At 46.8% G+C, this 27,473-nt stretch overlaps 1 protein-coding gene across 1 annotated transcript; it reads right to left on the bottom strand.

Moving 5' to 3' along the window:
* Window positions 1-956: 956 nt before the first annotated feature.
* LOC120922641 (tubby protein-like) lies at window positions 957-26,909 on the bottom strand (the record flags this gene model as incomplete). The annotated part of the gene is made up of 3 exons (XM_040334731.1): window positions 26,537-26,909; window positions 1,595-1,646; window positions 957-1,169 (listed from the first exon to the last, which is right to left on the bottom strand). Coding segments are annotated over exons 1-3 (303 nt in total), but the record flags the coding sequence as incomplete, so codon positions are not given.
* Between the last annotated feature and the right edge of the window lie 564 nt (window positions 26,910-27,473).

Genomic DNA, 27,473 nt, shown 5'->3' with positions numbered 1-27,473 from the left:
GGGACATTAGAGTGTAAGCTCCTCTGTACAGAGACTGATGTGACTGTGGGGGAGGGGACATTAGAGTGTAAGCTCCTCTGTACAGAGACTGATGTGATGTGGGGGGAGGGGACATTAGAGTGTAAGCTCCTCTGTACAGAGACTGATGTGATGTGGGGGGGGGAGGGGACATTAGAGTGTAAGCTCCTCTGTACAGAGAATGATGTGACTGTGGGGGGGAGGGGACATTAGAGTGTAAGCTCCTCTGTACAGAGACTGATGTGATGTGGGGGGGAGGGGACATTAGAGTGTAAGCTCCTCTGTACAGAGACTGATGTGATGTGTGGGAGGGGACATTAGAGTGTAAGCTCCTCTGTACAGAGACTGATGTGACTGTGGGGGGGGACATTAGAGTGTAAGCTCCTCTGTACAGAGACTGATGTGACTGTGGGGGGGGGGGACATTATAGTGTAAGCTCCTCTGTACAGAGACTGATGTGACTGTGGGGGAGGGGGGATTAGAGTGTAAGCTCCTCTGTACAGAGACTGATGTGATGTGGGGGGGAGGGGACATTAGAGTGTAAGCTCCTCTGTACAGAGACTGATGTGACTGTGGGGGGGAGGGGACATTAGAGTGTAAGCTCCTCTGTACAGAGACTGATGTGATGTGGGGGGGAGGGGACATTAGACTGTAAGCTCCTCTGTACAGAGACTGATGTGATGTGGGGGGGGGGGGGGACATTAGAGTGTAAGCTCCTCTGTACAGAGACTGATGTGACTGTGGGGGGGAGGGGACATTAGAGTGTAAGCTCCTCTGTACAGAGACTGATGTGACTGTGGGGGAGGGGACATTAGAGTGTAAGCTCCTCTGTACAGAGACTGATGTGACTGTGGGGGGAGGGGACATGATGGTCAAACAACCAGATGGGTATAAAATTCCCATCTTTGAGGAAAGCCCCACCCACTGCGCAGTCTTACTCTTGCATTCAGCCCCCCCCACCCCTGCGCGGCGCCCCCTATAGGCTCACCGTGGTATATGGTGCTGCTGTTGCTGCTGTGATAAGACTCCACCAGGGGCGCCTGCTCCTCCGACTGCTTCATCCTGCGGGTTCGCGCCCGACCGTCCACATTGGACTGGACCATGAGGGGCTCCTGACGCTTCTTCTTCTGCTTCTGCTCTAAAAGTGCGCGCTGCGATCACAAATACACATATATATAATAATAAAGATAAAATAATAAATAGAATAATAAACAAGAAACTATTGGTCCAGGGATATGATGGACTGCCTCATGGACCAGTAGGAAGGTTGGAGGTGAGAGAGGGGGCGGGGCCAAGGTCAGAATTTAGAGGAAAAGTCAAGGTTTCTATAAAAATTTTGCCTTCAATAACTCTGGTTTGATAATCATTTTGACATTCAGTTTTCACTAAAGTTCCTCCCTGATAATAGTATTTATTTTTTTCTATATATAATATAATTTGACCTGCGGATAAAAATCCATCAAATTAAAGATGAAGAATATATAATATATAATAAATCTCTGGAACAGGTGAGGCGCCCCTAGTGGTGAAATGGAGGAATGAGATAATGAAGGTCCCTCCAATGTCATCCACTCACCTGTCTGTCAAGTTTCTGCTGCCGAAGACTACTACTCTCATCATCCAGGACACTGCGAATAGAAAGAGAGAAGTAATATTGAGTGATTGCAAACGGAAGCCGCACTTCAGCCGTAACCGCAACAATGTTACAAGATTTCCATCCCAGCCATAAAGATTGATGGAGACCCCCAAATGCTGCATGAGAAGGACAACAACTCTCAGCAACTCCTCAGTGTTCAGCCTCATCACAGGTAACATGACCGCCCCGAAATCAGCCGAAAACCAGCCGGAGGGTCTTCCGTGCCCCCCCCCCCCCCCCCTGGAGCAAAGAAAACCTACTGTGCCCAGTACCAGGAAGACTGCCATCAGTCTCTGTACAGAGGAGCTTACACTCTAATGTCCCCTCCCCCCCACAGTCACATCAGTCTCTGTACCAGAGGAGCTTACACTCTAATGTCCCCCCCCCCAGTCACATCAGTCTCTGTACAGAGGAGCTTACACTCTAATGTCCCCTCCCCCCCACAGTCACATCAGTCTCTGTACAGAGGAGCTTACACTCTAATGTCCCCTCCCCCCACACAGTCACATCAGTCTCTGTACAGAGGAGCTTACACTCTAATGTCCCCTCCCCCCCACATCACATCAGTCTCTGTACACAGGAGCTTACACTCTAATGTCCCCTCCCCCCACAGTCACATCAGTCTCTGTACAGAGGAGCTTACACTCTAATGTCCCCTCCCCCCACAGTCACATCAGTCTCTGTACAGAGGAGCTTACACTCTAATGTCCCCCCCCCCCCCACATCACATCAGTCTCTGTACAGAGGAGCTTACACTCTAATGTCCCCTCCCCCCACACAGTCACATCAGTCTCTGTACAGAGGAGCTTACACTCTAATGTCCCCTCCCCCCCCCCACATCACATCAGTCTCTGTACAGAGGAGCTTACACTCTAATGTCCCCTCCCCCCCACAGTCACACACTATTATTATTATACATTTATATAGCTCTGACATATACTGCCGTGTCCTGTACAATGTGCTCCCCCTGTAGGATGTTCTCCCCCCTGTAGGATGTTCTCCCCCTGTAGGATGTTCTCCCCCCTGTAGGATGCAGAAGGGACACGACTCTCCCAGTTTCACTCAGAATATATCTTCAGCTGTTAGTGAATACGGAGCACCCCCTCCCCCCTGACACCTCGACAATGGTGCGATTGAGAAGCACAGCTGTGCGCGCATGTTCATCCTCGCACTCAGGACGAGTGAGAGACGATCTGGAACAGAACTCGGGAATTTTGGCAACAACTTGCAGAACTGAACAAACTGTGACAGAAACATAATGAGGGAGAATTATACATCCCATAATACACAGATCTCCCCCCCCCCCCGTACATCAGAATCCTCGCAGATAATACACGGCTCTGTGCTCGGGAACTTTCCTTATATCTCCCAATGACAGCCAGAGCCGTGAAGAGAGAAGACAGGTTGCTTCAAACTGACTTCATCTGCTGATCTGTAGATGAATGAACAGAAAGATACAAAAAGAAACAAGGTTTCAGCTGAGCAATGTTGTTGATAAACGTTGCCAGACAGCTTTTGTTTGTTTTTTTGACTGCCGGAACTTCCTTTACACCTCAACTGTCAACAGGGGAACGGCGCCGAATGAGTCATCGGTTGTTAAGGACGCGGCGGTACCGCTCCCTAACAACCGATAATTGTCAGCTTTTTTTTTTACGTTATATTTTTTACATTTCAGCTGTCAGCGGGGGTATTCTGCTGACAGCTGAAAAAACAGAGCCTGAAAGTATTAGTTTTGGGTATCGGAGCATTTGTACCGAGTTCCGATACTCATGTGCCGTATCGGTGCAACCCAAGTTTGTGGAATAAGCCGGGTGTCCGGAATGTTCACAGAATTCCGACTTTTTCAGCCTCTATTACAGGAAGAACCTCCCAAAGATCTCCCAGGGAGCTCCGGATAATATCTGTAATTATCACTGAACAGTAAATTGCGGATAGAAGAATTCATAGAGGAATGAGGAGGACTTGAGCTGCTCTATGAGATAAACCCGACAGCGGTGATAATAATGACCAGGAAAGGATTACAGACCACGGAAATGATATTGCTTTCTCACATTGGTGATCAGTGGGAATAATGTTCCTTACATTGGTGATCAGTGAGAAGAATGTCCCTTACATTGGTGATCAGTGGGAAGAATGTCCCTTACATTGGTGATCAGTGAGAAGAATGTCCCTTACATTGGTGATCAGTGAGAAGAATGTTCCTTACATTGGTGATCAGTGGGAAGAATGTCCCTTACATTGGTGATCAGTGGGAAGAATGTTCCTTACATTGGTGATCAGTGAGAAGAATGTCCCTTACATTGGTGATCAGTGGGAAGAATGTCCCTTACATTGGTGATCAGTGAGAAGAATGTCCCTTACATTGGTGATCAGTGAGAAGAATGTCCCTTACATTGGTGATCAGTGAGAAGAATGTCCCTTACATTGGTGATCAGTGGGAAGAATGTCCCTTACATTGGTGATCAGTGAGAAGAATGTTCCTTACATTGGTGATCAGTGGGAAGAATGTCCCTTACATTGGTGATCAGTGAGAAGAATGTCCCTTACATTGGTGATCAGTGAGAAGAATGTCCCTTACATTGGTGATCAGTGGGAAGAATGTTCCTTACATTGGTGATCAGTGGGAAGAATGTCCCTTACATTGGTGATCAGTGGGAAGAATGACCCTTACATTGGTGATCAGTGAGAAGAATGTCCCTTACATTGGTGATCAGTGAGAAGAATGTCCCTTACATTGGTGATCAGTGAGAAGAATGTTCCTTACATTGGTGATCAGTGGGAAGAATGTCCCTTACATTGGTGATCAGTGAGAAGAATGTCCCTTACATTGGTGATCAGTGAGAAGAATGACCCTTACATTGGTGATCAGTGGGAAGAATGTTCCTTACATTGGTGATCAGTGGGAAGAATGTCCCTTACATTGGTGATCAGTGAGAAGAATGTCCCTTACATTGGTGATCAGTGAGAAGAATGTCCCTTACATTGGTGATCAGTGGGAAGAATGTCCCTTACATTGGTGATCAGTGAGAAGAATGTTCCTTACATTGGTGATCAGTGGGAAGAATGTCCCTTACATTGGTGATCAGTGAGAAGAATGTTCATTACATTGGTGATCAGTGAGAAGAATGTTCATTACATTGGTGATCAGTGAGAAGAATGTCCCTTACATTGGTGATCAGTGAGAAGAATGTTCCTTACATTGGTGATCAGTGAGAAGAATGTTCCTTACATTGGTGATCAGTGAGAAGAATGTCCCTTACATTGGTGATCAGTGAGAAGAATGTCCCTTACATTGGTGATCAGTGGGAAGAATGTTCCTTACATTGGTGATCAGTGAGAAGAATGTCCCTTACATTGGTGATCAGTGAGAAGAATGTCCCTTACATTGGTGATCAGTGAGAAGAATGTTCCTTACATTGGTGATCAGTGAGAAGAATGTCCCTTACATTGGTGATCAGTGAGAAGAATGTTCCTTACATTGGTGATCAGTGGGAAGAATGTCCCTTACATTGGTGATCAGTGAGAAGAATGTCCCTTACATTGGTGATCAGTGGGAAGAATGTCCCTTACATTGGTGATCAGTGAGAAGAATGTTCCTTACATTGGTGATCAGTGAGAAGAATGTTCCTTACATTGGTGATCAGTGAGAAGAATGTCCCTTACATTGGTGATCAGTGAGAAGAATGTCCCTTACATTGGTGATCAGTGAGAAGAATGTTCCTTACATTGGTGATCAGTGAGAAGAATGTCCCTTACATTGGTGATCAGTGGGAAGAATGTTCCTTACATTGGTGATCAGTGAGAAGAATGTTCCTTACATTGGTGATCAGTGAGAAGAATGTCCCTTACATTGGTGATCAGTGAGAAGAATGTTCCTTACATTGGTGATCAGTGAGAAGAATGTCCCTTACATTGGTGATCAGTGGGAAGAATGTCCCTTACATTGGTGATCAGTGGGAAGAATGTCCCTTACATTGGTGATCAGTGAGAAGAATGTTCCTTACATTGGTGATCAGTGGGAAGAATGTCCCTTACATTGGTGATCAGTGAGAAGAATGTTCCTTACATTGGTGATCAGTGGGAAGAATGTCCCTTACATTGGTGATCAGTGAGAAGAATGTCCCTTACATTGGTGATCAGTGAGAAGAATGTTCCTTACATTGGTGATCAGTGAGAAGAATGTTCCTTACATTGGTGATCAGTGAGAAGAATGTCCCTTACATTGGTGATCAGTGAGAAGAATGTCCCTTACATTGGTGATCAGTGGGAAGAATGTTCCTTACATTGGTGATCAGTGAGAAGAATGTCCCTTACATTGGTGATCAGTGAGAAGAATGTTCCTTACATTGGTGATCAGTGAGAAGAATGTTCCTTACATTGGTGATCAGTGAGAAGAATGTCCCTTACATTGGTGATCAGTGAGAAGAATGTTCCTTACATTGGTGATCAGTGGGAAGAATGTCCCTTACATTGGTGATCAGTGAGAAGAATGTCCCTTACATTGGTGATCAGTGAGAAGAATGTCCCTTACATTGGTGATCAGTGGGAAGAATGTCCCTTACATTGGTGATCAGTGAGAAGAATGTTCCTTACATTGGTGATCAGTGAGAAGAATGTTCCTTACATTGGTGATCAGTGAGAAGAATGTCCCTTACATTGGTGATCAGTGAGAAGAATGTTCCTTACATTGGTGATCAGTGAGAAGAATGTTCCTTACATTGGTGATCAGTGAGAAGAATGTCCCTTACATTGGTGATCAGTGAGAAGAATGTTCCTTACATTGGTGATCAGTGAGAAGAATGTCCCTTACATTGGTGATCAGTGGGAAGAATGTCCCTTACATTGGTGATCAGTGGGAAGAATGTCCCTTACATTGGTGATCAGTGAGAAGAATGTTCCTTACATTGGTGATCAGTGGGAAGAATGTCCCTTACATTGGTGATCAGTGAGAAGAATGTTCCTTACATTGGTGATCAGTGGGAAGAATGTCCCTTACATTGGTGATCAGTGAGAAGAATGTCCCTTACATTGGTGATCAGTGAGAAGAATGTCCCTTACATTGGTGATCAGTGAGAAGAATGTTCCTTACATTGGTGATCAGTGAGAAGAATGTCCCTTACATTGGTGATCAGTGGGAAGAATGTCCCTTACATTGGTGATCAGTGGGAAGAATGTCCCTTACATTGGTGATCAGTGAGAAGAATGTTCCTTACATTGGTGATCAGTGGGAAGAATGTCCCTTACATTGGTGATCAGTGAGAAGAATGTCCCTTACATTGGTGATCAGTGAGAAGAATGTTCCTTACATTGGTGATCAGTGAGAAGAATGTTCCTTACATTGGTGATCAGTGAGAAGAATGTCCCTTACATTGGTGATCAGTGAGAAGAATGTCCCTTACATTGGTGATCAGTGGGAAGAATGTTCCTTACATTGGTGATCAGTGAGAAGAATGTCCCTTACATTGGTGATCAGTGAGAAGAATGTTCCTTACATTGGTGATCAGTGAGAAGAATGTTCCTTACATTGGTGATCAGTGAGAAGAATGTCCCTTACATTGGTGATCAGTGAGAAGAATGTTCCTTACATTGGTGATCAGTGGGAAGAATGTCCCTTACATTGGTGATCAGTGAGAAGAATGTCCCTTACATTGGTGATCAGTGAGAAGAATGTCCCTTACATTGGTGATCAGTGGGAAGAATGTCCCTTACATTGGTGATCAGTGAGAAGAATGTTCCTTACATTGGTGATCAGTGAGAAGAATGTTCCTTACATTGGTGATCAGTGAGAAGAATGTCCCTTACATTGGTGATCAGTGAGAAGAATGTTCCTTACATTGGTGATCAGTGAGAAGAATGTTCCTTACATTGGTGATCAGTGAGAAGAATGTCCCTTACATTGGTGATCAGTGAGAAGAATGTTCCTTACATTGGTGATCAGTGAGAAGAATGTCCCTTACATTGGTGATCAGTGGGAAGAATGTCCCTTACATTGGTGATCAGTGGGAAGAATGTCCCTTACATTGGTGATCAGTGAGAAGAATGTTCCTTACATTGGTGATCAGTGGGAAGAATGTCCCTTACATTGGTGATCAGTGAGAAGAATGTTCCTTACATTGGTGATCAGTGGGAAGAATGTCCCTTACATTGGTGATCAGTGAGAAGAATGTCCCTTACATTGGTGATCAGTGAGAAGAATGTTCCTTACATTGGTGATCAGTGGGAAGAATGTTCCTTACATTGGTGATCAGTGAGAAGAATGTCCCTTACATTGGTGATCAGTGAGAAGAATGTTCCTTACATTGGTGATCAGTGGGAAGAATGTTCCTTACATTGGTGATCAGTGAGAAGAATGTTCCTTACATTGGTGATCAGTGGGAAGAATGTTCCTTACATTGGTGATCAGTGAGAAGAATGTCCCTTACATTGGTGATCAGTGAGAAGAATGTTCCTTACATTGGTGATCAGTGAGAAGAATGTTCCTTACATTGGTGATCAGTGGGAAGAATGTTCCTTACATTGGTGATCAGTGAGAAGAATGTCCCTTACATTGGTGATCAGTGAGAAGAATGTTCCTTACATTGGTGATCAGTGGGAAGAATGTCCCTTACATTGGTGATCAGTGAGAAGAATGTTCCTTACATTGGTGATCAGTGAGAAGAATGTCCCTTACATTGGTGATCAGTGAGAAGAATGTTCCTTACATTGGTGATCAGTGAGAAGAATGTCCCTTACATTGGTGATCAGTGGGAAGAATGTCCCTTACATTGGTGATCAGTGAGAAGAATGTCCCTTACATTGGTGATCAGTGAGAAGAATGTCCCTTACATTGGTGATCAGTGAGAAGAATGTTCCTTACATTGGTGATCAGTGAGAAGAATGTTCCTTACATTGGTGATCAGTGGGAAGAATGTCCCTTACATTGGTGATCAGTGAGAAGAATGTTCCTTACATTGGTGATCAGTGAGAAGAATGTTCCTTACATTGGTGATCAGTGAGAAGAATGCTCCTTACATTGGTGATCAGTGGGAAGAATGTCCCTTACATTGGTGATCAGTGAGAAGAATGTCCCTTACATTGGTGATCAGTGAGAAGAATGTCCCTTACATTGGTGATCAGTGGGAAGAATGTCCCTTACATTGGTGATCAGTGGGAAGAATGTCCCTTACATTGGTGATCAGTGGGAAGAATGTCCCTTACATTGGTGATCAGTGGGAAGAATGCCCCTTACATTGGTGATCAGTGAGAAGAATGTTCCTTACATTGGTGATCAGTGAGAAGAATGTCCCTTACATTGGTGATCAGTGGGAAGAATGTTCCTTACATTGGTGATCAGTGGGAAGAATGTCCCTTACATTGGTGATCAGTGGGAAGAATGTCCCTTACATTGGTGATCAGTGAGAAGAATGTTCCTTACATTGGTGATCAGTGAGAAGAATGTCCCTTACATTGGTGATCAGTGAGAAGAATGTTCCTTACATTGGTGATCAGTGGGAAGAATGTCCCTTACATTGGTGATCAGTGGGAAGAATGTCCCTTACATTGGTGATCAGTGGGAAGAATGTCCCTTACATTGGTGATCAGTGGGAAGAATGTTCCTTACATTGGTGATCAGTGAGAAGAATTTCCCTTACATTGGTGATCAGTGAGAAGAATATGTCCCTTACATTGGTGATCAGTGAGAAGAATTTCCCTTACATTGGTGATCAGTGGGAAGAATGTCCCTTACATTGGTGATCAGTGGGAAGAATGTCCCTTACATTGGTGATCAGTGAGAAGAATGTTCCTTACATTGGTGATCAGTGGGAAGAATGTCCCTTACATTGGTGATCAGTGAGAAGAATGTCCCTTACATTGGTGATCAGTGAGAAGAATGCTCCTTACATTAGTGATCAGTGAGAAGAATGTCCCTTACATTGGTGATCAGTGAGAAGAATGCTCCTTACATTGGTGATCAGTGAGAAGAATGTCCCTTACATTGGTGATCAGTGAGAAGAATGTCCCTTACATTGGTGATCAGTGAGAAGAATGCTCCTTACATTGGTGATCAGTGGGAAGAATGTCCCTTACATTGGCGGTCAGTGAGAAGAATGTCCCTTACATTGGTGATCAGTGAGAAGAATGTCCCTTACATTGGTGATCAGTGAGAAGAATGTCCCTTACATTGGTGATCAGTGGGAAGAATGTCCCTTACATTGGTGATCAGTGAGAAGAATGTTCCTTACATTGGTGATCAGTGGGAAGAATGTCCCTTACATTGGTGATCAGTGAGAAGAATGTCCCTTACATTGGTGATCAGTGAGAAGAATGTCCCTTACATTGGTGATCAGTGAGAAGAATGTCCCTTACATTGGTGATCAGTGAGAAGAATGTCCCTTACATTGGTGATCAGTGAGAAGAATGTCCCTTACATTGGTGATCAGTGAGAAGAATGTTCCTTACATTGGTGATCAGTGAGAAGAATGTTCCTTACATTGGTGATCAGTGGGAAGAATGTCCCTTACATTGGTGATCAGTGAGAAGAATGTCCCTTACATTGGTGATCAGTGAGAAGAATGTTCCTTACATTGGTGATCAGTGAGAAGAATGTTCCTTACATTGGTGATCAGTGAGAAGAATGTCCCTTACATTGGTGATCAGTGGGAAGAATGTCCCTTACATTGGTGATCAGTGGGAAGAATGTCCCTTACATTGGTGATCAGTGGGAAGAATGTCCCTTACATTGGTGATCAGTGGGAAGAATGTCCCTTACATTGGTGATCAGTGAGAAGAATGTCCCTTACATTGGTGATCAGTGGGAAGATTGAGACCCCAAACAGTAGCGTCGCGGTTTGCGTTGAGGCAGAACGCGTTTCATGGCGGTGGGTGAGAGAGAGTCGATCTTTTGTTTCTCAGTAGAGAGAAGCGGAATCTTTGATGAAGGAGTTTATTTATCGATCGACCCTAAAAGCTCCTCTTGTCTTCTCGATCACAAACATTGGCCGCCTCCCACGGCGCAGACGGAAGTCGGCGCACAAAGAGCAGGATGAGGTCAGACGGGAATGGATGGCGCTTCGCACACAGATATCTCAGTCTCCGGCGACACCTGCTAGACAAACGGGGCAAAGATTCCGATCCAAGAGGGGGAGGGGACCCTCACAGAGCTCCATTCATAGAGGGGCCCTTTAAGAAGCGTCGCTCTTCCGTTCGGACAGACGTCGGGGACGATGAATAATGGGCGCTGATGAAAAGGCTGAAGGAGAAGGGTGCTACATGCCCCCCCCCCCCCCCATCCCCCGTCCCTCCACATCACTGCTTCTGGAAATATTACATTTTTATAAAAAATGGTGAATTTGTTTCACCTGCAGAGATTCACCCAATAGAATTTGCGGGATTCATAGAGAAGCAGCTTGGGGTGCTGGGGGGTTGGAACCACCGTCCTCATCAATCAATGAGGAGCTACAATAATGAAGCCTTCATAGCGATCAATAACTAATCACTGATCAGATCAGGAATCTCCATCTGAACCCAGAGATTGTAACATTCGCCATCAATACAGCAAATCTCACCGAGATCCAGATTGGGATGGGGGACTCTGGCGGGGAGGACTCTGAGGGGGGACTCTGGAGGGGGACTCTGGGGGGGGGACTCTGAGGGGGGCGACTCTGAGGGGGGGACTCTGAGGGGGGACTCTGAGGGGGGGGACTCTAATATAAGGGGGGGGAGTTTGATGTAACGGGGACTCCAATGTAAGGAAGGATATTGGTGGTAATCTCTTATAAAAAGCGTCTGCCATGTTGCATTGGGAACGCAGGAGGTCGGCCGCTGGGCACAGGCACCCTCCTCTGATTGGACAAGGTGGGGCAGTGACTGGGCCGATCCGCCCTATAGGCTCACTATACAAGCCGCTTAGGGCCCCCGCAAAGCTGCGGAGGGCCCCCCCAAATTACTAGAGGCCCCCGCCTGGTGAGAAGTCATTTTCGGCCCCTCACCCCCCCTTCTCAACTCGCTGGCTGCATGGGAGAAGAGGCAAGAAGTCAGCACCCCCCTCGCTTCTCACTTTAATGTAAGATGTAATTTCTAGGCATGTGCATTTCGTTTCGTTCCGAATCGAAATTCGGACGAATTTTTCATTATTCGGATGCATACGAATTCCCGAATTGTAATATTAACGAATTTCCGAATCCCGAACGAACGTTTTCGAATCGAAAACCCGTGGACGAAATTCGAACGAATTCGAAAACAATTCGATTCGAAAACAAATTCGAATGAAAATTGAAAGTAAATTTGAATCAAAATCTAAAAAATATAAATCGATTTCTAAAAAAGAATACCATAAAATAGAATATAAAATAATAAAACAATAGAATGAAAATCAAATAGAATAGAATATGACTTGGCGGCTTCTTCTATCTATCTTCCATTTTCTGAAATTCGAAATTCATAGAGAATGAACTCAAATTCTAATAGAAAAATATTAGAATAGAGCAGAATAAAATATATTTATATATATATTTTATTCTACTCTTCTAATATTTTTCTATTAGAATTTGAGTTCATTCTCTATGAATTTCGAATTTCAGAAAATGGAAGATAGATAGAAGAAGCCGCCAAGTCATATTCTATTCTATTTGATTTTCATTCTATTGTTTTATTATTTTATATTCTATTTTATGGTATTCTTTTTTAGAAATCGATTTATATTTTTTAGATTTTGATTAAAATTTACTTTCAATTTTCATTCGAATTTGTTTTCGAATCTAATTGTTTTCGAATCCGATTGAAATATTTTCGAATTCGACCAGAGTTTTCGAAATTCGGTCGAAAACGAACGAATTCCGAAAATGTAACGAATCTAACTTAACGAAATTAATTAAATAACAAATTAAAACGAAACAAAACGAAAAAAATGTTTCCCTTTTACGCATGCCTAGTCATTTCCGACAGCAGAACACCCCTCTCCCCCCCCCCCCCCCACGCTTCTCAACTTTCATGTGTGACATGTCATTTTGCTTAGGGCCCCCCAGGGAGGTCAGGATCGGCACTGGGCGGTGACATCACGCTGTCCGCATGGTCCAATCAGAGAATGGTGCCTCCTGTGCCCAGTGGCCGACCTCCTGTGTTCACAATGCAACAGGGCAGCCGCTTGTTACAGGTTTTTGGAAGATCACTGTACTACTGGTGTGGTGGTCATGTACTGATAGTGTAGTAGAGGTGTTGTAGCGGTGTAGTTGAGGTTTCGTAGTGGTGTTGTAGCGGTGTAGTTGAGGTTTCGTAGTGGTGTTGTAGCGGTGTAGTAGAGGTGTAGTAAAGGTGTTGTAGCGGTGTAGTTGAGGTGTTGTAGCGGTGTAGTAGAGGTGTTGTAGCGGTGTAGTTGAGGTTTCGTAGCGGTGTTGTAGCGGTGTAGTAGAGGTGTAGTAGCGATGTTGTAGCGGTGTAGTAGAGGTGTAGTAAAGGTGTTGTAGCGGTGTAGTTGAGGTTTCGTAGCGGTGTTGTAGCGGTGTAGTTGAGGTTTCGTAGTGGTGTTGTAGCGGTGTAGTAGAGGTGTAGTAGCGATGTTGTAGCGGTGTAGTAGAGGTGTAGTAAAGGTGTTGTAGCGGTGTAGTTGAGGTTTCGTAGCGGTGTTGTAGAGGTGTAGTAGCGGTGTAGTAGAGATGTAGTAGCGGTGTTGTAGCGGTGTAGTAGAGATGTAGTAGAGATGTAGTTGAGGTGTTGTAGCGGTGTAGTAGAGGTGTAGTAGAGGTGTAGTAGAGGTGTAGTAGTATGGTTGCCACCTGTCCAGGATTTGGGCAGTTCAGGTTTGGAATCATGCATTTGGGTTTCAGACCGCCTGAAACCCGGACACATGACTCAGACTGGACTACGGCTTCCCCCCGGGATTGCTGGCTGCTGTTGTCTAAGCTGAGAGTGTCTGTTATGCCGCGTACACACGATCGGATTTTCCGTCGGAATTCCGCTCAAGCTTGTCTTGCATACACACGGGTCACACAAAAGTTCTCTGAACTTTCGACCGCCAAGAGCGCCGGTGACGTACAACACGACGACGAGCCGAGAAAATTAAGTTCGATGCTTCCGAGCATGCGTCGAGTTGTTTTCCGAGCATGCGTAGGAAATTTTGCGCCTCAGAAATTGCTACAGACGATCGGAATTTTCCAATAGGAATTTTTTCTGTCGGAAAATTTGAGAACCGGCTCTCAATCTTTTGCTGGCAAAGATTCCATCGGCCGCCGCTGCCTGAGAGACTCTCTGGAAATCAGCGGGAAGGTCGGTGAGTCCGGCGCGGAAGGGTTAATCCGCGGACCCGTCACCGCCCTCCCCCCTCTCTGGATATTTAATTTCTCGTTAAGTCGCCGGGGGTTAATTGCAGGAAGAGAGGTGAACGGCGCGATTCTCCTCCGCCATCGTGTCACACGCAAGAAAGTGCTCAAGAAAATTATGACGCAGAGCGCCTTGGGTAACGTATAGCAACCGGCAGCCAATGGCAGGAGACGGGGTGCTGCCATGGAGATTGGGAACTCTGGAATTGGCAGCTTGCCGTCACCTAGACACCAGATCCGCCTCCCCGGTGTCACATGTCTCCGGGTCTGTGACAGGCAGATGTGACCCAGGTGCCCCGTCCCCGTCCCCCCCCCCTGTCCTCCCAGCCCCCCCCCCATCCTCCCAGCCCCCCCTGTGCTCCCGCCCCCCCCCCCTCCACGGCCAGAATTCTTCCATCTATCCAAAGTCCCCCCCTCACCGCGCTCTCCGCTTCCTTCTCCACATTTCTCTTTTTATTATGATTTGTTACTGATCCTTATTTCCTTCTTATTGTTACTTTTATTTCTTTCTTTCTTTTCTCTCTTTATTCTCATTTGTTACAAATTGTTACTCTTTCTTATTTCCTTCTTATTGTTACTTTTATTTCTTTCTTTCTTTTCTCTCTTTATTCTCATTTGTTACAAATTGTTACTCTTTCTTATTTCCTTCTTATTGTTACTTTTATTTCTCTTTCTTTCCTTTGTATTTTTTTTTTCTTTCTTTATTCTCATTTGTTACTCTTTCTTATTTCCTTCTTGTTGTTACTTTTCTCTCATTTCTTTCTTTCTTTTTAATACTTTGTTTCCATTTACTGTTTGTTTTTTGTTTTTTTACTGTTTCATTTATTTTCCCTTTTTTATGATTTTTATGGCGACAACAAAAAGAAGAAATCATCCGAATGTAAATTCTGTGGGCTGGATTCAGATAGGAGATACGCCGTCGTATCTCCTGATACGCCGTTGTATCTCAGAGTGCGCTCGGTCGTATCTATGCGCCTGATTCAGAGAATCAGTTACGCATAGATTTCCCTAAGATCCGACTGGCGTAAGTCTCTTACACCGTCGTACCTTAGGCTGCATATTTACGCTGGCTGCTAGGTGGCGCTTCCGTATAGTTACGCCCAAAAATATGCTAATTAGGTAGATACGCCAATTCAGAAACCAACGTCCGCCCGGCGCAATTTTTTTACGTCGTTTGCGTTCGGCTTTTTCCGGCGTAAAGTTACCCCTGCTATATGAGGGGTATATGCGGCGTATCCTATGTTAAGTATGGCCGCCGTTCCCGCGTCGAATTTTGAAAATTTTACGTCATTCGCGAATAGGGCTTTGCGTAAGTTACGTTCACGTCAAAACCAATGAGGCTTTGCGGCGTAATTTCGAGCACGCGCACTGGGATTTTTATCACGAACGGCGCATGCGCCATTCAAAAAATACGTCAAATACGCGGGGTCACGATTCATTTTAATAAAACACGCCCACATCATCCCCATTTGAATTAGGCGAGCTTACGCCACACAACATACGATACGCCACCGTAACTAAGGGCGCAAATCCTTTCTGAATACGGAACTTGCGCCCAAAATTACGGCGGCGTATTACGCCCGCACAAAGATAGAGAAATCTATCTGAATCCAGCCCTGTGTTTGTATCCTTCCCAAATCTAATATAGAAATGATAGGAAGAGGTCAGGATAGCCGACAGGACAGGATTTCTTGTTCCAAATTCTACTGAATATAATAAAGAAGGGAAGGGAACACGATACAAGAGAAGGGGTACTGTGCAGTGTGGAGGGCGACCGATACGGTTTTTCTCTGGCCGATGCCAATATTTAGAAATCTGGGCAGGCGATATATGATGCCGATTTTTGCGGCCGGTATTTTAGGCCGATTTTTTTTTTTTTTTTTTGGTGGCACTGGAAGACGGCACTAGCGGAAGGCACTTATTGGCACTGGCATGTTGCACAGGATGGCACTGAAAGATGGTACTAGCAGATGGCACTGATTGGCAGGTGGCACCTATTGGCACTGGCAGGTGGCACTAATTGACACTGGCAGGTGGCACTGATTGGCAGGTGGCACCTATTGGCACTGGCAGGTGGCACTAATTGACACTGGCAGGTGGCACTGATTGGCAGATGACACTGGTAGATGGCACTGGCAGGTGGCACTAACAGGTGACACTGGCAAGTGGCACTGGTTGGCACTGACTGGCAGGTGGCACTAATTGGCACTGGCAGGTGGCAATAGTTAGCACTGGTTGGCATTGGCAGGTGGCACTGATGGCTTTAGTTGGCACTGGATCGCACTGGCAGGTGGCACTGGATGGAAGGTGGCACTAATTAGCACTGGATGGTGGCACTGGTATTGGCACTGGCAGGTGGCATTGGCAGATAGCACAGGGTGGAAGGTGGCACTAATTGGCACTGGATGGTGGCACTGGATGGCAAGTGGCACTAATTGGCACTGGCAGGTGGCACTGGTGCAAAAAAAAATGGTGTCACCCCCCTCAGTACAGACCCCCTCTCCCTCCAGTATAGACACCCACCCCCCTGCTACAGACACCAGAGAGCAGTGTGTGTCCCATGAGCGCAGGCCCCTCCTCCTCTGTGGGCGGAAAAGAGAGGAGGGCCGCCGCGCTGGGTGTACCAAGATGGCCGCGGCTCAGGAGCTAGGCCGAAGCCGCGGTCTTTCCTGATGCTGTGACCGCGGCGACATCAATGCGTCACCGCTCGCAAGATTTGGCGAGCCGGGTCCGACAGAATACTTAACCCTGAGCCCCCCCCCCCCCCCCATGATCCGTCAACGCCATCTAAAGTACAAATCTAATCTGGTGACCCCGAGAAAAAAAAATCTAGAAAGGGGGCGGCGGGAATTCAATGCCGATTCATCCAATCAAACGCAAGTTTTCATACAAGATTGCTCTTCTAAGCCCTGATGAAGGGGGATTGTTGCCCCTGAAACTTTTTTTTTTTATCTGATTGAATTATAAGCCATAAAAAGCATCTCAGACTCTTTACCTCTTTTTGGGTTGTCACTCTTTTCTATATGTCTCTAGGCTCTTCTAAATCCAAACCCTGATGAAGGGGGATTGTTGCCCCTGAAACGTGTTGTTTTGTTTTACAATACAATCATCGGAGTCACCGCCATCTGAAGTTTCTAAAGTACAAATCTAATCTGGTGACACCGAGAAAATCAACAGGAATTCAATGCTGATTCATCCAATCAAACGCACGTTTTCATACAAGCTTGCTGGCTCTTCTAAGCCCTGATGAAGGGGGATTGTTGCCCCTGAAACTTTTTTTTTCTGATTGAATTATAAGCCATAAAAAGCATCTTTGACTGTTTACCTCTTTTTGGTTTGGTGTCCTTTTATAAATGTCTCTAGGTTTCTTCTAAGCCCTGATGAAGGGGGATTGTTGCCCCTGAAACGTGTTGGTTGTTTTATTTTGAATTAATTATAAACCATAAAAGGCATCTCCGACTCTTTATCTAAAAAAAATCTAGAAAGGGGGCGGCAGGAATTCAATGCTGAGTCATCCAATCAAACGCAAGTTTCCATACAAGATTGCTCTTCTAAGCCCTGATGAAGGGGGATTTTTGCCCCTGAAACGTGTTGTTTTTTCTTTTTTTTTATCTGATTGAATTATAAGCCATCAAAAGCATCTCAGACTCTTTACCTCTTTTGGTTTGTCACTCTTTTCTATATGTCTCTAGGCTCTTCTAAATCCAAACCCTGATGAAGGGGGATTGTTGCCCCTGAAACTTGTTTTTTTTTTTTTTTTTACAATCATCGGAGTCACCGCCATCTGAAGTACAAATCTAATCTGGTGACACCGAGAAAAAAAACATCTAGAAAAGGGGCGGCAGAAATTCAATGCTGAATCATCCAATCAAACGCAAGTTTTCATACAACCTTGCTAACTCTTCTAAGCCCTGATGAAGGGAGATTGTTGCCCCTGAAACTTTTTTTTTTTTAATCTAATTTAATTATATGCCATAAAAAGCATCTCAGACTCTTTACCTCTTTTTGGTTTGGTGCCCCTTTTATAAATGTCTCTAGGTTTCTTCTAAGCCCTGATGAAGGGGAGTTGTTGCCCCTGAAACGTGTTGGTTGTTTTATTTTGAATTAATTATAAACCATAAAAGTCATCTCCGACTCTTTATCTAAAAAAAATCTAGAAAGGGGGCGGCAGGAATTCAATGCTGAGTCATCCAATCAAACGCAAGTTTTCATACAAGATTGCTCTTCTAAGCCCTGATGAAGGGGGATTTTTGCCCCTGAAACGTGTTGTTTTTTCTTTTTTTTTATCTGATTGAATTATAAGCCATAAAAAGCATCTCAGACTCTTTACCTCCTTTGGTTTGTCACTCTTTTCTATATGTCTCTAGGCTCTTCTAAATCTAAACCCTGATGAAGGGGGGTTGTTGCCCCTGAAACTTGTTTTTTTTTTTTTTTTTTACAATCATCGGAGTCACCGCCATCTAAAGTACAAATCGAATCTGGTGACACCGAGAAAAAAAAATTGGGCGGCAGGAATTCAATGCCGATTCATCCAATCAGACGCAAGTTTTTATACAAGATTGCTGATTCTTCTAAACCCTGATGAAGGGGGATTGTTGCCCCTGAAACTTTTTTTTTTTTTAGTGATTGAATTATAAGCCATAAAAAGCATCTCTGACTCTTTACCTCTTTTTGGTTCGGTCCCTTTTTATAAATGTCTCTAGGCTCTTCCAAGCCTTGATGAAGGGGAGAAGTTGCCCCTGAAACATGTTGGTTGTTTTTAGATGATTTAATCTTAAAACATAAAAAGTATCTAAAAACATCCGACACGTTTCAGGGGCAACAACCCCCCTTCATCAAGGCTTGCAAGAGCCTAGAGACATAAAAAAGGGTGACAAACCAAAGGAGGTAAAGAGTCTGAGATGCTTTTTATGGCTTATAATTCAACCAGATAAAAAAAAAACATGTTTCAGGGGCAACAATCCCCCTTCATCAGGGCTTAGAAGAGCAATCTTGTATGAAAACTTGCGTTTGATTGGATGAATCGGCATTGAATTCCTGCCGCCCCTTTCTAGATTTTGTTTTTTTTTCTCGGTGTCACCGGATTCCATTTGTACTTTAGATGGCGGTGACTCCGATGATTGTATTAGTAAACAACAACAACAAGTTTCAGGGGCAACAATCCCCCTTCATCAGAGTTTAGAAGCGCCTAGAGACATATAGAAAAGGGTGACAACCCAAAGGAGGTAAAGAGTCTGAGATGCTTTTGATGGCTTATAATTCAATTAGATAAAAAAAAGATAAAACAACACATTTCAGGGGCAAAAACCCCCCTTCATCAGGGCTTAGAAGAGCAATCTTGTATGAAAACTTGCGTTTGGATGATTCAGCATTGAATTCCCGCCGCCCCTTTCTAGATTTTGTTAGATAAAGAGTCGGAGATGCCTTTTATGGTTTGTAATTAAATCAAAATAAATCAACCAACAAGTTTCAGGGGCAAAAATCCCCCTTCATCAGGGCTTAGAAGAGCAATCTTGTATGAAAACTTGCGTTTGATTGGATGAATTAGCATTGAATTCCCGCCGCCCCTTTCCTAGATTTTGTTTTTTTTTCTCGGTGTCACCGGATTCGATTTGTACTTTAGATGGCGGTGACTCTGATGATTGTATTAGTAAAAAACAACAACACGTTTCAGGGGCAACAATCCCCCTTCATCAGAGTTTAGAAGCGCCTAGAGACATATAGAAAAGAGTGACAAACCAAAGGAGGTAAAGAGTCACAGATGCTTTTTATGGTTTATAAGTCAATCAGATTTTTTTTTTAAACCCAACGCATTTCGGGGGCAACAATTCCCCTTCATCAGGGCTCAGAAGAGTCCAGACACATAAAGAAAATGGCACCAAATCCAAGGAGAGGGCCGGCGGGAATTCAATGCTGATTCATCCAATCAGTCCGAGATGCTTTTTACGGTTTGTGATTAATTCAAAATAACACAACCAACATGTTTCAGGGGCAACAACTCCCCTTCATCAGGGCTTAGAAGAAGCCTAGAGACATTTGTAAAAGGGCACCGAACCAAAAAGAGGTAAAGAGTCTGAGATGCGTTTTATGGCTTATAATTTAATCAGATAAAAAAATAAAAAAATAAAAGTTTCAGGGGCAACAACCCCCCTTCATCAGGGTTTGGATTTAGAAGAGCCTAGAGACATATAGAAAAGAGTGACAAACCAAAGGAGGTAAAGAGTCGGAGATGCTTTTTATGGCTTATAGTTCAATCAGATAAAAAAAAGATAAAACAACACGTTTCAGGGGCAACAATCCCCCTTCATCAGGGCTTAGAAGAGCAATCTTGTATGAAAACTTGCGTTTGATTGGATTATTCAGCATTGAATTCCCGCCGCCCCTTTCTAGATTTTTTTAGATAAAGAGTCGGAGATGCCTTTTATGGTTTATAATTAAATCAAAATAAAACAACCAACACGTTTCAGGGGCAACAATTCCCCTTCATCAGGGCTTAGAAGAAACCTAGAGACATTTATAAAAGGGGCACCAACCCAAAAAGAGGTAAAGAGTCAGAGATGATTTTTATGGCTTATAATCACCACCCACTGCAGCTGTACATCGGTCCCTTTAAGTGGGATAGCACACGTGCACCCATTGCACAGCGGGGGTGCCGATGCTCGTGATTGACGGCCACGAGCGATCGCGGGTACGAGAGGCAGAACAGGGACGTGCGTGTGTAAACAGTTCTGATCTGAGAGGAGAGAGAGATGGTGAGTTCCTACGAGCTGGGAACCACGATCTCTCATCTCCTATAGTCAGTCCCCTCCCCCCCCTACAGTTAGAAACACACATAGGGAACACAGTTAACCCCTTGATCGCCCTCTAGTGTTAACCCCTTCCCTGCCAGAGACAGTTTTACAGTAATCGATGCATTTTTATAGCACTGATCGCTGTATGAATGTGAATGGTCCCGAAAATGTGTCAAAAGTGTCCAATGCGTCCGCCGCAATGTCGCAGTCCCAATAAAAATCGCAGATCGCCGCCATTACCAGTAAAAAAAATAAATAATAATAAACATTTCATAAATCTATAAAATCTATAAATTCTAGCTATAAATGTTGCGCAAACCAATCAATAAACGCTTTTTGCGATTTTTTTTTAAATAAAAATATGTAGAAGAATACGTATCGCCCTAAACTGAGGAAAAATGTTTTATATATATTTTTGGGGATATTTATTACAGCAGAAAGTAAAAAATATTGCTTTTTTTTCTAAATTGTCGCTAACCCTAACCCTAACCCTTCAATGGGAAACCCTAACCCCTACCCTAACCCTGACCCTGACTCTGACCCTAACCCTCTAACCCTTCAATGGGAAACCCTAACCCTGACTCTAACCCTCTAACCCCTACCCTAACCCTAACCCCTAAGCTTAAACCTAACCCTAACCCTTCAATGGGAAACCCTAACCCTGACCCTAACCCTCTAACCCTAACCCCTAAACCTAACCCTTCAATGGGAAACCCTAACCCCTACCCTAACCCTAACCCTAACCCTGACCCTAACCCTCTAACCCTAACCCTAACCCCTAAACCTAACCCTTCAATGGGAAACCCTAACCCCTACCCTAACCCTGACCCCGACTCTAACCCCTAAGCCTAACCCTCTAACCCTAACCCTGACTCTAACCCTGACCCTAACCCTCTAACCCTAAAGCCCTAACCCTAACCCTAACCCCTAACCCTTCAATGGGAAACCCTAACCCTGACTCTAACCCTCTAACCCCTACCCTAACCCCTAAGCCTAAACCTAACCCTAACCCTTCAATGGTAAACCCTAACCCTGACCCTAACCCTCTAACCCTAACCCTAACCCTAACCCTAACCCTCTAACCCTAATACTAACCCCTAAACCTAACCCTTTAATGGGAAACCCTAACCCCTACCCTAACCCTAACCCTGACTTTAACCCCTAAGCCTAACCCTCTAACCCTAACCCTGACTCTAACCCTGACCCTAACCCTCTAACCCTAAAGCCCTAACCCTAACCCCTAAACCCTAACCCTAACCCTTCAATGGGAAACCCTAACCCCTACCCTAACCTAACCCTGACTCTAACCCTGACCCTAACCCTCTAACCCTAAAGCCCTAACCCTAACCCCTAAACCCTAACCCTAACCCTTCAATGGGAAACCCTAACCCCTACCCTAACCTTGACTCTAACCCTGACCCTAACCCTCTAACCCTAACCCCTAAACCTAACCCTAACCCCTAAACCTAACCCTAACCCCTACCCTAACCCTGACTCTAACCCTCTAACCCTAACCCTCTAACCCTAACCCTAAAAGCCCTAACCCCTAAGCCTAACCCCTAAACCTAACCCTAACCCTTCAATGGGAAACCCTAACCCTGACTCTAACCCTGACCCTAACCCTAAAGCCCTAACCCCTAAACCCTAACCCTTCAATGGGAAACCCTAACCTCTACCCTAACCCTAACCCTGACTCTAACCCTGACCCTAACCCTCTAACCCTAACCCTTCAATGGGAAACCCTAACCCCTACCCTAACCCTGACTCTAACCCTCTAACCCTAACCCTAACCCCTAAACCTAACCCTAACCTTTCAATGGGAAACCCTAACCCTGACTCTAACCCTCTAACCCTTCAATGGGAAACCCTAACCCCTACCCCAACCCTGACTCTAGCCCTGACCCTAACCCTCTAACCCTAAAGCCCTAACCCCTAAACCCTAACCCTTCAATGGGAAACCCTAACCCTGACTCTAACCCTGACCCTAACCATCTAACCCTAACCCTAGCTGACCTTTGACCTATGAACTTTAACCCTAAGTGCATCTCCACTTAGTGATTCTCCCCACCCTAAACCCCCTACCTTTCCCAGAACCCACTCGGTTTGTCGGAAAAAGGGGAAAAATACGTTCTTTTTTAGGCTCGCTCGCTACTTTTGCTCGCCATGGTAGAGGTGGCCAAAGTGGAAACTCGTAGGACGTGTGGCTGCCTCGCTTTATAAAAAGCATTTGCGCGAAGCGCGCGCAAGACGCTTTCCCCGCCCAGTTGCATGGGGTCTCATAATTATTTAGCATTACATTGTAACTTGTATGGTGATCTTAAGAGAGAAATGTGCCGACATCTCTACAATGAGATTGTAACGTGTGGGGTCAGCTGTACCAACAATTACGTAGTAGGAGGGCCTTCCTAGACAAGCCAATGCATATCCAATCAGGTTGTCCTAATTGTGGGGCAGTCTGTACTCCGATCGGCTCGTTTTAGGAGTGCTGAGATAAAGGAAAATGACGCTCGCTGTATAATTGATGCGAGATTCGTGTTACAGAGACTTCAGTGGGAAAGGCACCAAAAAACACGTGAAAAACGCACAACGTAACGCACCCGAGACTCGCTACAACACGCGGTGTGAGAGATTGGACAGATGGCAGTGTGTGTGACCATCTCATCGGGTTTCTTTTCGGTGAAGGAGTTAATCGGCACTTCAAGTTTAGTCCAGCAATAGAAGAGTTAATTGAAAGTCTTGATTATTGATTGAGCTTGTACTCCCCGGCAGTGAAGAGGTTAATGATCCTGTCATCCCATGAGGCACCTGACAGTGAAGAGATGTAACAACTCTCAGAACCCTGATTGTACTGGGGGCCCCCAATTGTGAGGGCTCAGCCCCCCTCAAGTGTATAGAAGGGCCCGGCTGTGAGGGGCTCAGCCCCCCTCAAGTGTATAGAAGGATCTGGTTGTAAAGGCTCAGCCCCCCCCCCCCCCAAGTGTATAGAAGGGTCCGGCTGTGGGGGCTCAGCTCCCCCCAAGTGTATAGAAGGGCCCGGCTGTGAGGGGGCTCAGCTCCCCCCAAGTGTATAGAAGGGTCCGGCTGTGGGGGCTCAGCCCCCCTCAAGTGTATAGAAGGATCTGATTGTAAAGGCTCAGCCCCCCCCCCCCCCCAAGTGTATAGAAGGGTCCGGCTGTGGGGGCTCAGCTCCCCTCAAGTGTATAGAAGGGCCCGGCTGTGAGGGGCTCAGCTCCCCCCAAGTGTATAGAAGGGTCCAGCTGTGGGGGCTCAGCTCCCCTCAAGTGTATAGAAGGGTCCGGCTGTGAGGGGCTCAGCTCCCTCCCAAGTGTATAGAAGGATCTGGTTGTAAAGGCTCAGCCCCCCCCCCCAAGTGTATAGAAGGGTCCGGCTGTGGGGGCTCAGCTCCCCTCAAGTGTATAGAAGGATCTGGCTGTGAGGGCTCAGCACCCCCCCCCCCCCCCCAAGTGTATAGAAGGGTCCGGCTGTGGGGGCTCAGCTACCCCCCTGAAGTGTATAGAAGTGTCCGGCTGTGGGGGCTCAGCTACCCCCCTGAAGTGTATAGAAGTGTCTGGCTGTGGGGGCTCAGCTACCCCCCTGAAGTGTATAGAAGGGTCTGGCTGTGAGGGCTCAGCTCCCTCCAAGTGTATAGAAGGGTCCGGCTGTGGGGGCTCAGCTCCCCCCGAGTGTATAGAAGGGTCCGGCTGTGAGGGCTCAGCTCCCCCCGAGTGTATAGAAGGGTCCGGCTGTGAGGACTCAGCCCCCCCAAGTGTATAGAAGGGTCCGGCTGTGAGGACTCAGCCCCCCCAAGTGTATAGAAGGGTCCGGCTGTGAGGACTCAGCTACCCCCCAAGTGTATAGAAGGGCCCGGCTGTGGGGGCTCAGCTCCCTCCCAAGTGTATAGAAGGGCCCGGCTGTGGGGGCTCAGCTCCCTCCCAAGTGTATAGAAGGGTCCGGCTGTGGGGACTCAGCCCCCCCAAGTGTATAGAAGGGCCCGGCTGTGAGGACTCAGCCCCCCCAAGTGTATAGAAGGGTCCGGCTGTGAGGACTCAGCTACCCCCCAAGTGTATAGAAGGGCCCGGCTGTGGGGGCTCAGCTCCCTCCCAAGTGTATAGAAGGGCCCGGCTGTGGGGGCTCAGCTCCCCCCTCAAGTGTATAGAAGGGTCTGGCTGTGGGGGCTCAGCTCCCTCCCAAGTGTATAGAAGAAGGGCCCGGCTGTGGGGGCTCAGCTCCCTCCCAAGTGTATAGAAGAAGGGCCCGGCTGTGGGGGCTCAGCTCCCTCCCAAGTGTATAGGAGGGTCCGGCTGTGGGGGCTCAGCTCCCTCCCAAGTGTATAGAAGAAGGGCCCGGCTGTGGGGGCTCAGCTCCCTCCCAAGTGTATAGAAGGGTCCGGCTGTGGGGGCTCAGCTCCCTCCCAAGTGTATAGAAGGGTCCGGCTGTGAGGACTCAGCTACCCCCCAAGTGTATAGAAGGGCCCGGCTGTGGGGGCTCAGCTCCCTCCCAAGTGTATAGAAGGGCCCGGCTGTGGGGGCTCAGCTCCCTCCCAAGTGTATAGAAGGGTCCGGCTGTGAGGACTCAGCTACCCCCTGAGTGTATAGAAGGGTCCGGCTGTGAGGACTCAGCTACCCCCTGAGTGTATAGAAGGGTCCGGCTGTGGGGGCTCAGCTCCCTCCCAAGTGTATAGAAGGGCCCGGCTGTGGGGGCTCAGCTCCCTCCCAAGTGTATAGAAGGGTCCGGCTGTGGGGACTCAGCCCCCCCAAGTGTATAGAAGGGTCCGGCTGTGAGGACTCAGCCCCCCCAAGTGTATAGAAGGGTCCGGCTGTGAGGACTCAGCTACCCCCCAAGTGTATAGAAGGGCCCGGCTGTGGGGGCTCAGCTCCCTCCCAAGTGTATAGAAGGGCCCGGCTGTGGGGGCTCAGCTCCCTCCCAAGTGTATAGAAGAAGGGCCCGGCTGTGGGGGCTCAGCTCCCTCCCAAGTGTATAGAAGGGCCCGGCTGTGGGGGCTCAGCTCCCTCCCAAGTGTATAGAAGGGACCCGGCTGTGGGGGCTCAGCTCCCTCCCAAGTGTATAGAAGGGCCCGGCTGTGGGGGCTCAGCTCCCCCCCAAGTGTATAGAAGGGTCCGGCTGCGGGGGCTCAGCTCCCTCCCAAGTGTATAGAAGTTCTCAGCTCCCCTCCAACAATTGTTTTAACCCCTTCACTTCCAACAGAATAAACAGAGTAACAAAGGATTCTTCTGAGCCCCATTAACCTCTTCACTGCCGAGGTCGCCGAGTGCAATGGGAACTCGTTAACTCTTCTTCTGCTGAACTAAATCCTGATAACTGAACGCCGTTTAACCCTTTGACCACCAGGAAGCCCCTCGTTGGTGGATTTTTCATTATAACTTTCCAGCATGTCGGCTTCCAGGTCCGATTTAACCATTTAATGTCCAAGAGAGGAGCCGACAATCCAACCACCATTTAACCCTTTACCAGCAAACACGTGACCTCTGATCCCGCTTTAACCCCTCGACAGCCAAGGAGCACCCCCATGTCCTCAGCTGTAGCATCTCATTTATAAATCATTTAACCCCTCAGTTGCCAGGTCAGCGATGGGCTCCGAACATCAGCAAGGGGCCCCCCCCATCACTGCTGAGAAAACTTCTGGAGCTTGGACAATGGTGATTAACCCCTTCCTGGCCAGGAGCTCGGGCACAACATGTAACGGCTTGCGAAAATAGCAATTAGGTGACAAGAAATGGGTGACAATGTGACACCCTGCCCCCCCGGGGGTGGGCAAGGAAGAGAGGGAGGACATCTACCTGTAGGGGATCCAATCAGACTGGTGCTTAGAAGTCATTGCTCCCTCTGCAAGTCTCCGGGTCGTCGGTACTCAGGCGGGAAGATCTGCTCAGACCCGGGGAAGGCATCTGCTGTGTCGCTAGCAGCATCCTCTGGAGTCGCGGTGCAGGTGAGCGGTGCAGGAGGAGTAGGGAACGATGCTGTCAACAGAAGGCTGGGGAAGAAGGCTACACCAAAGACATCCTCATCCTCTGGAGTCTTGGTGCAAGTCAGTAATGCAGGAGGAGCCGGGCGCTGTGCAGGCAACAGAAGGATAGGCAGGAGGGGGGTTATGCCAGGGACATCCTCATCCTCTGGAGTCTTGGTGCAAGTTAGTAATGCAGGAGAAGTTGAGCGCTGTGCAGGCAACAGAAGGATGGGCAGGAGGGGGGGTTATGCCAGGGACATCCTCATCCTCTGGAGTCTTGTGCAAGTCAGTAATGCAGGAGGAGCCGGGCGCTGTGCAGGCAACAGAAGGATAGGCAGGAGGGGGGGTTATGCCAGGGACATCCTCATCCTCTGGAGTCTTGGTGCAAGTTAGTAATGCAGGAGAAGTTGGGCGCTGTGCAGGCAACAGAAGGATAGGCAGGAGGGGGGTTATGCCAGGGACATCCTCATCCTCTGGAGTCTTGTGCAAGTCAGTAATGCAGGAGGAGCCGGGCGCTGTGCAGGCAACAGAAGGATGGGCAGGAGGGGGGTCTATGCCAGGGGCATCCTCATCCTTTGGAGTCTTGTGCAAGTCAGTAATGCAGGAGGAGCCGGGCGCTGTGCAGGCAACAGAAGGATGGGCAGGAGGGGGGTCTATGCCAGGGGCATCCTCATCCTTTGGAGTCTTGTGCAAGTCAGTAATGCAGGAGGAGCCGGGCGCTGTGCAGGTAACAGAAGGATGGGCAGGAGGGGGGTTATGCCAGGGACATC

Source organism: Rana temporaria, unplaced genomic scaffold (assembly GCF_905171775.1).
Source record: "Rana temporaria unplaced genomic scaffold, aRanTem1.1, whole genome shotgun sequence".
NCBI lineage: Eukaryota > Metazoa > Chordata > Amphibia > Anura > Ranidae > Rana > Rana temporaria.
Note: the sequence above shows the minus strand (reverse complement) of the source record. Positions and strands in the feature narration are given on the sequence as shown.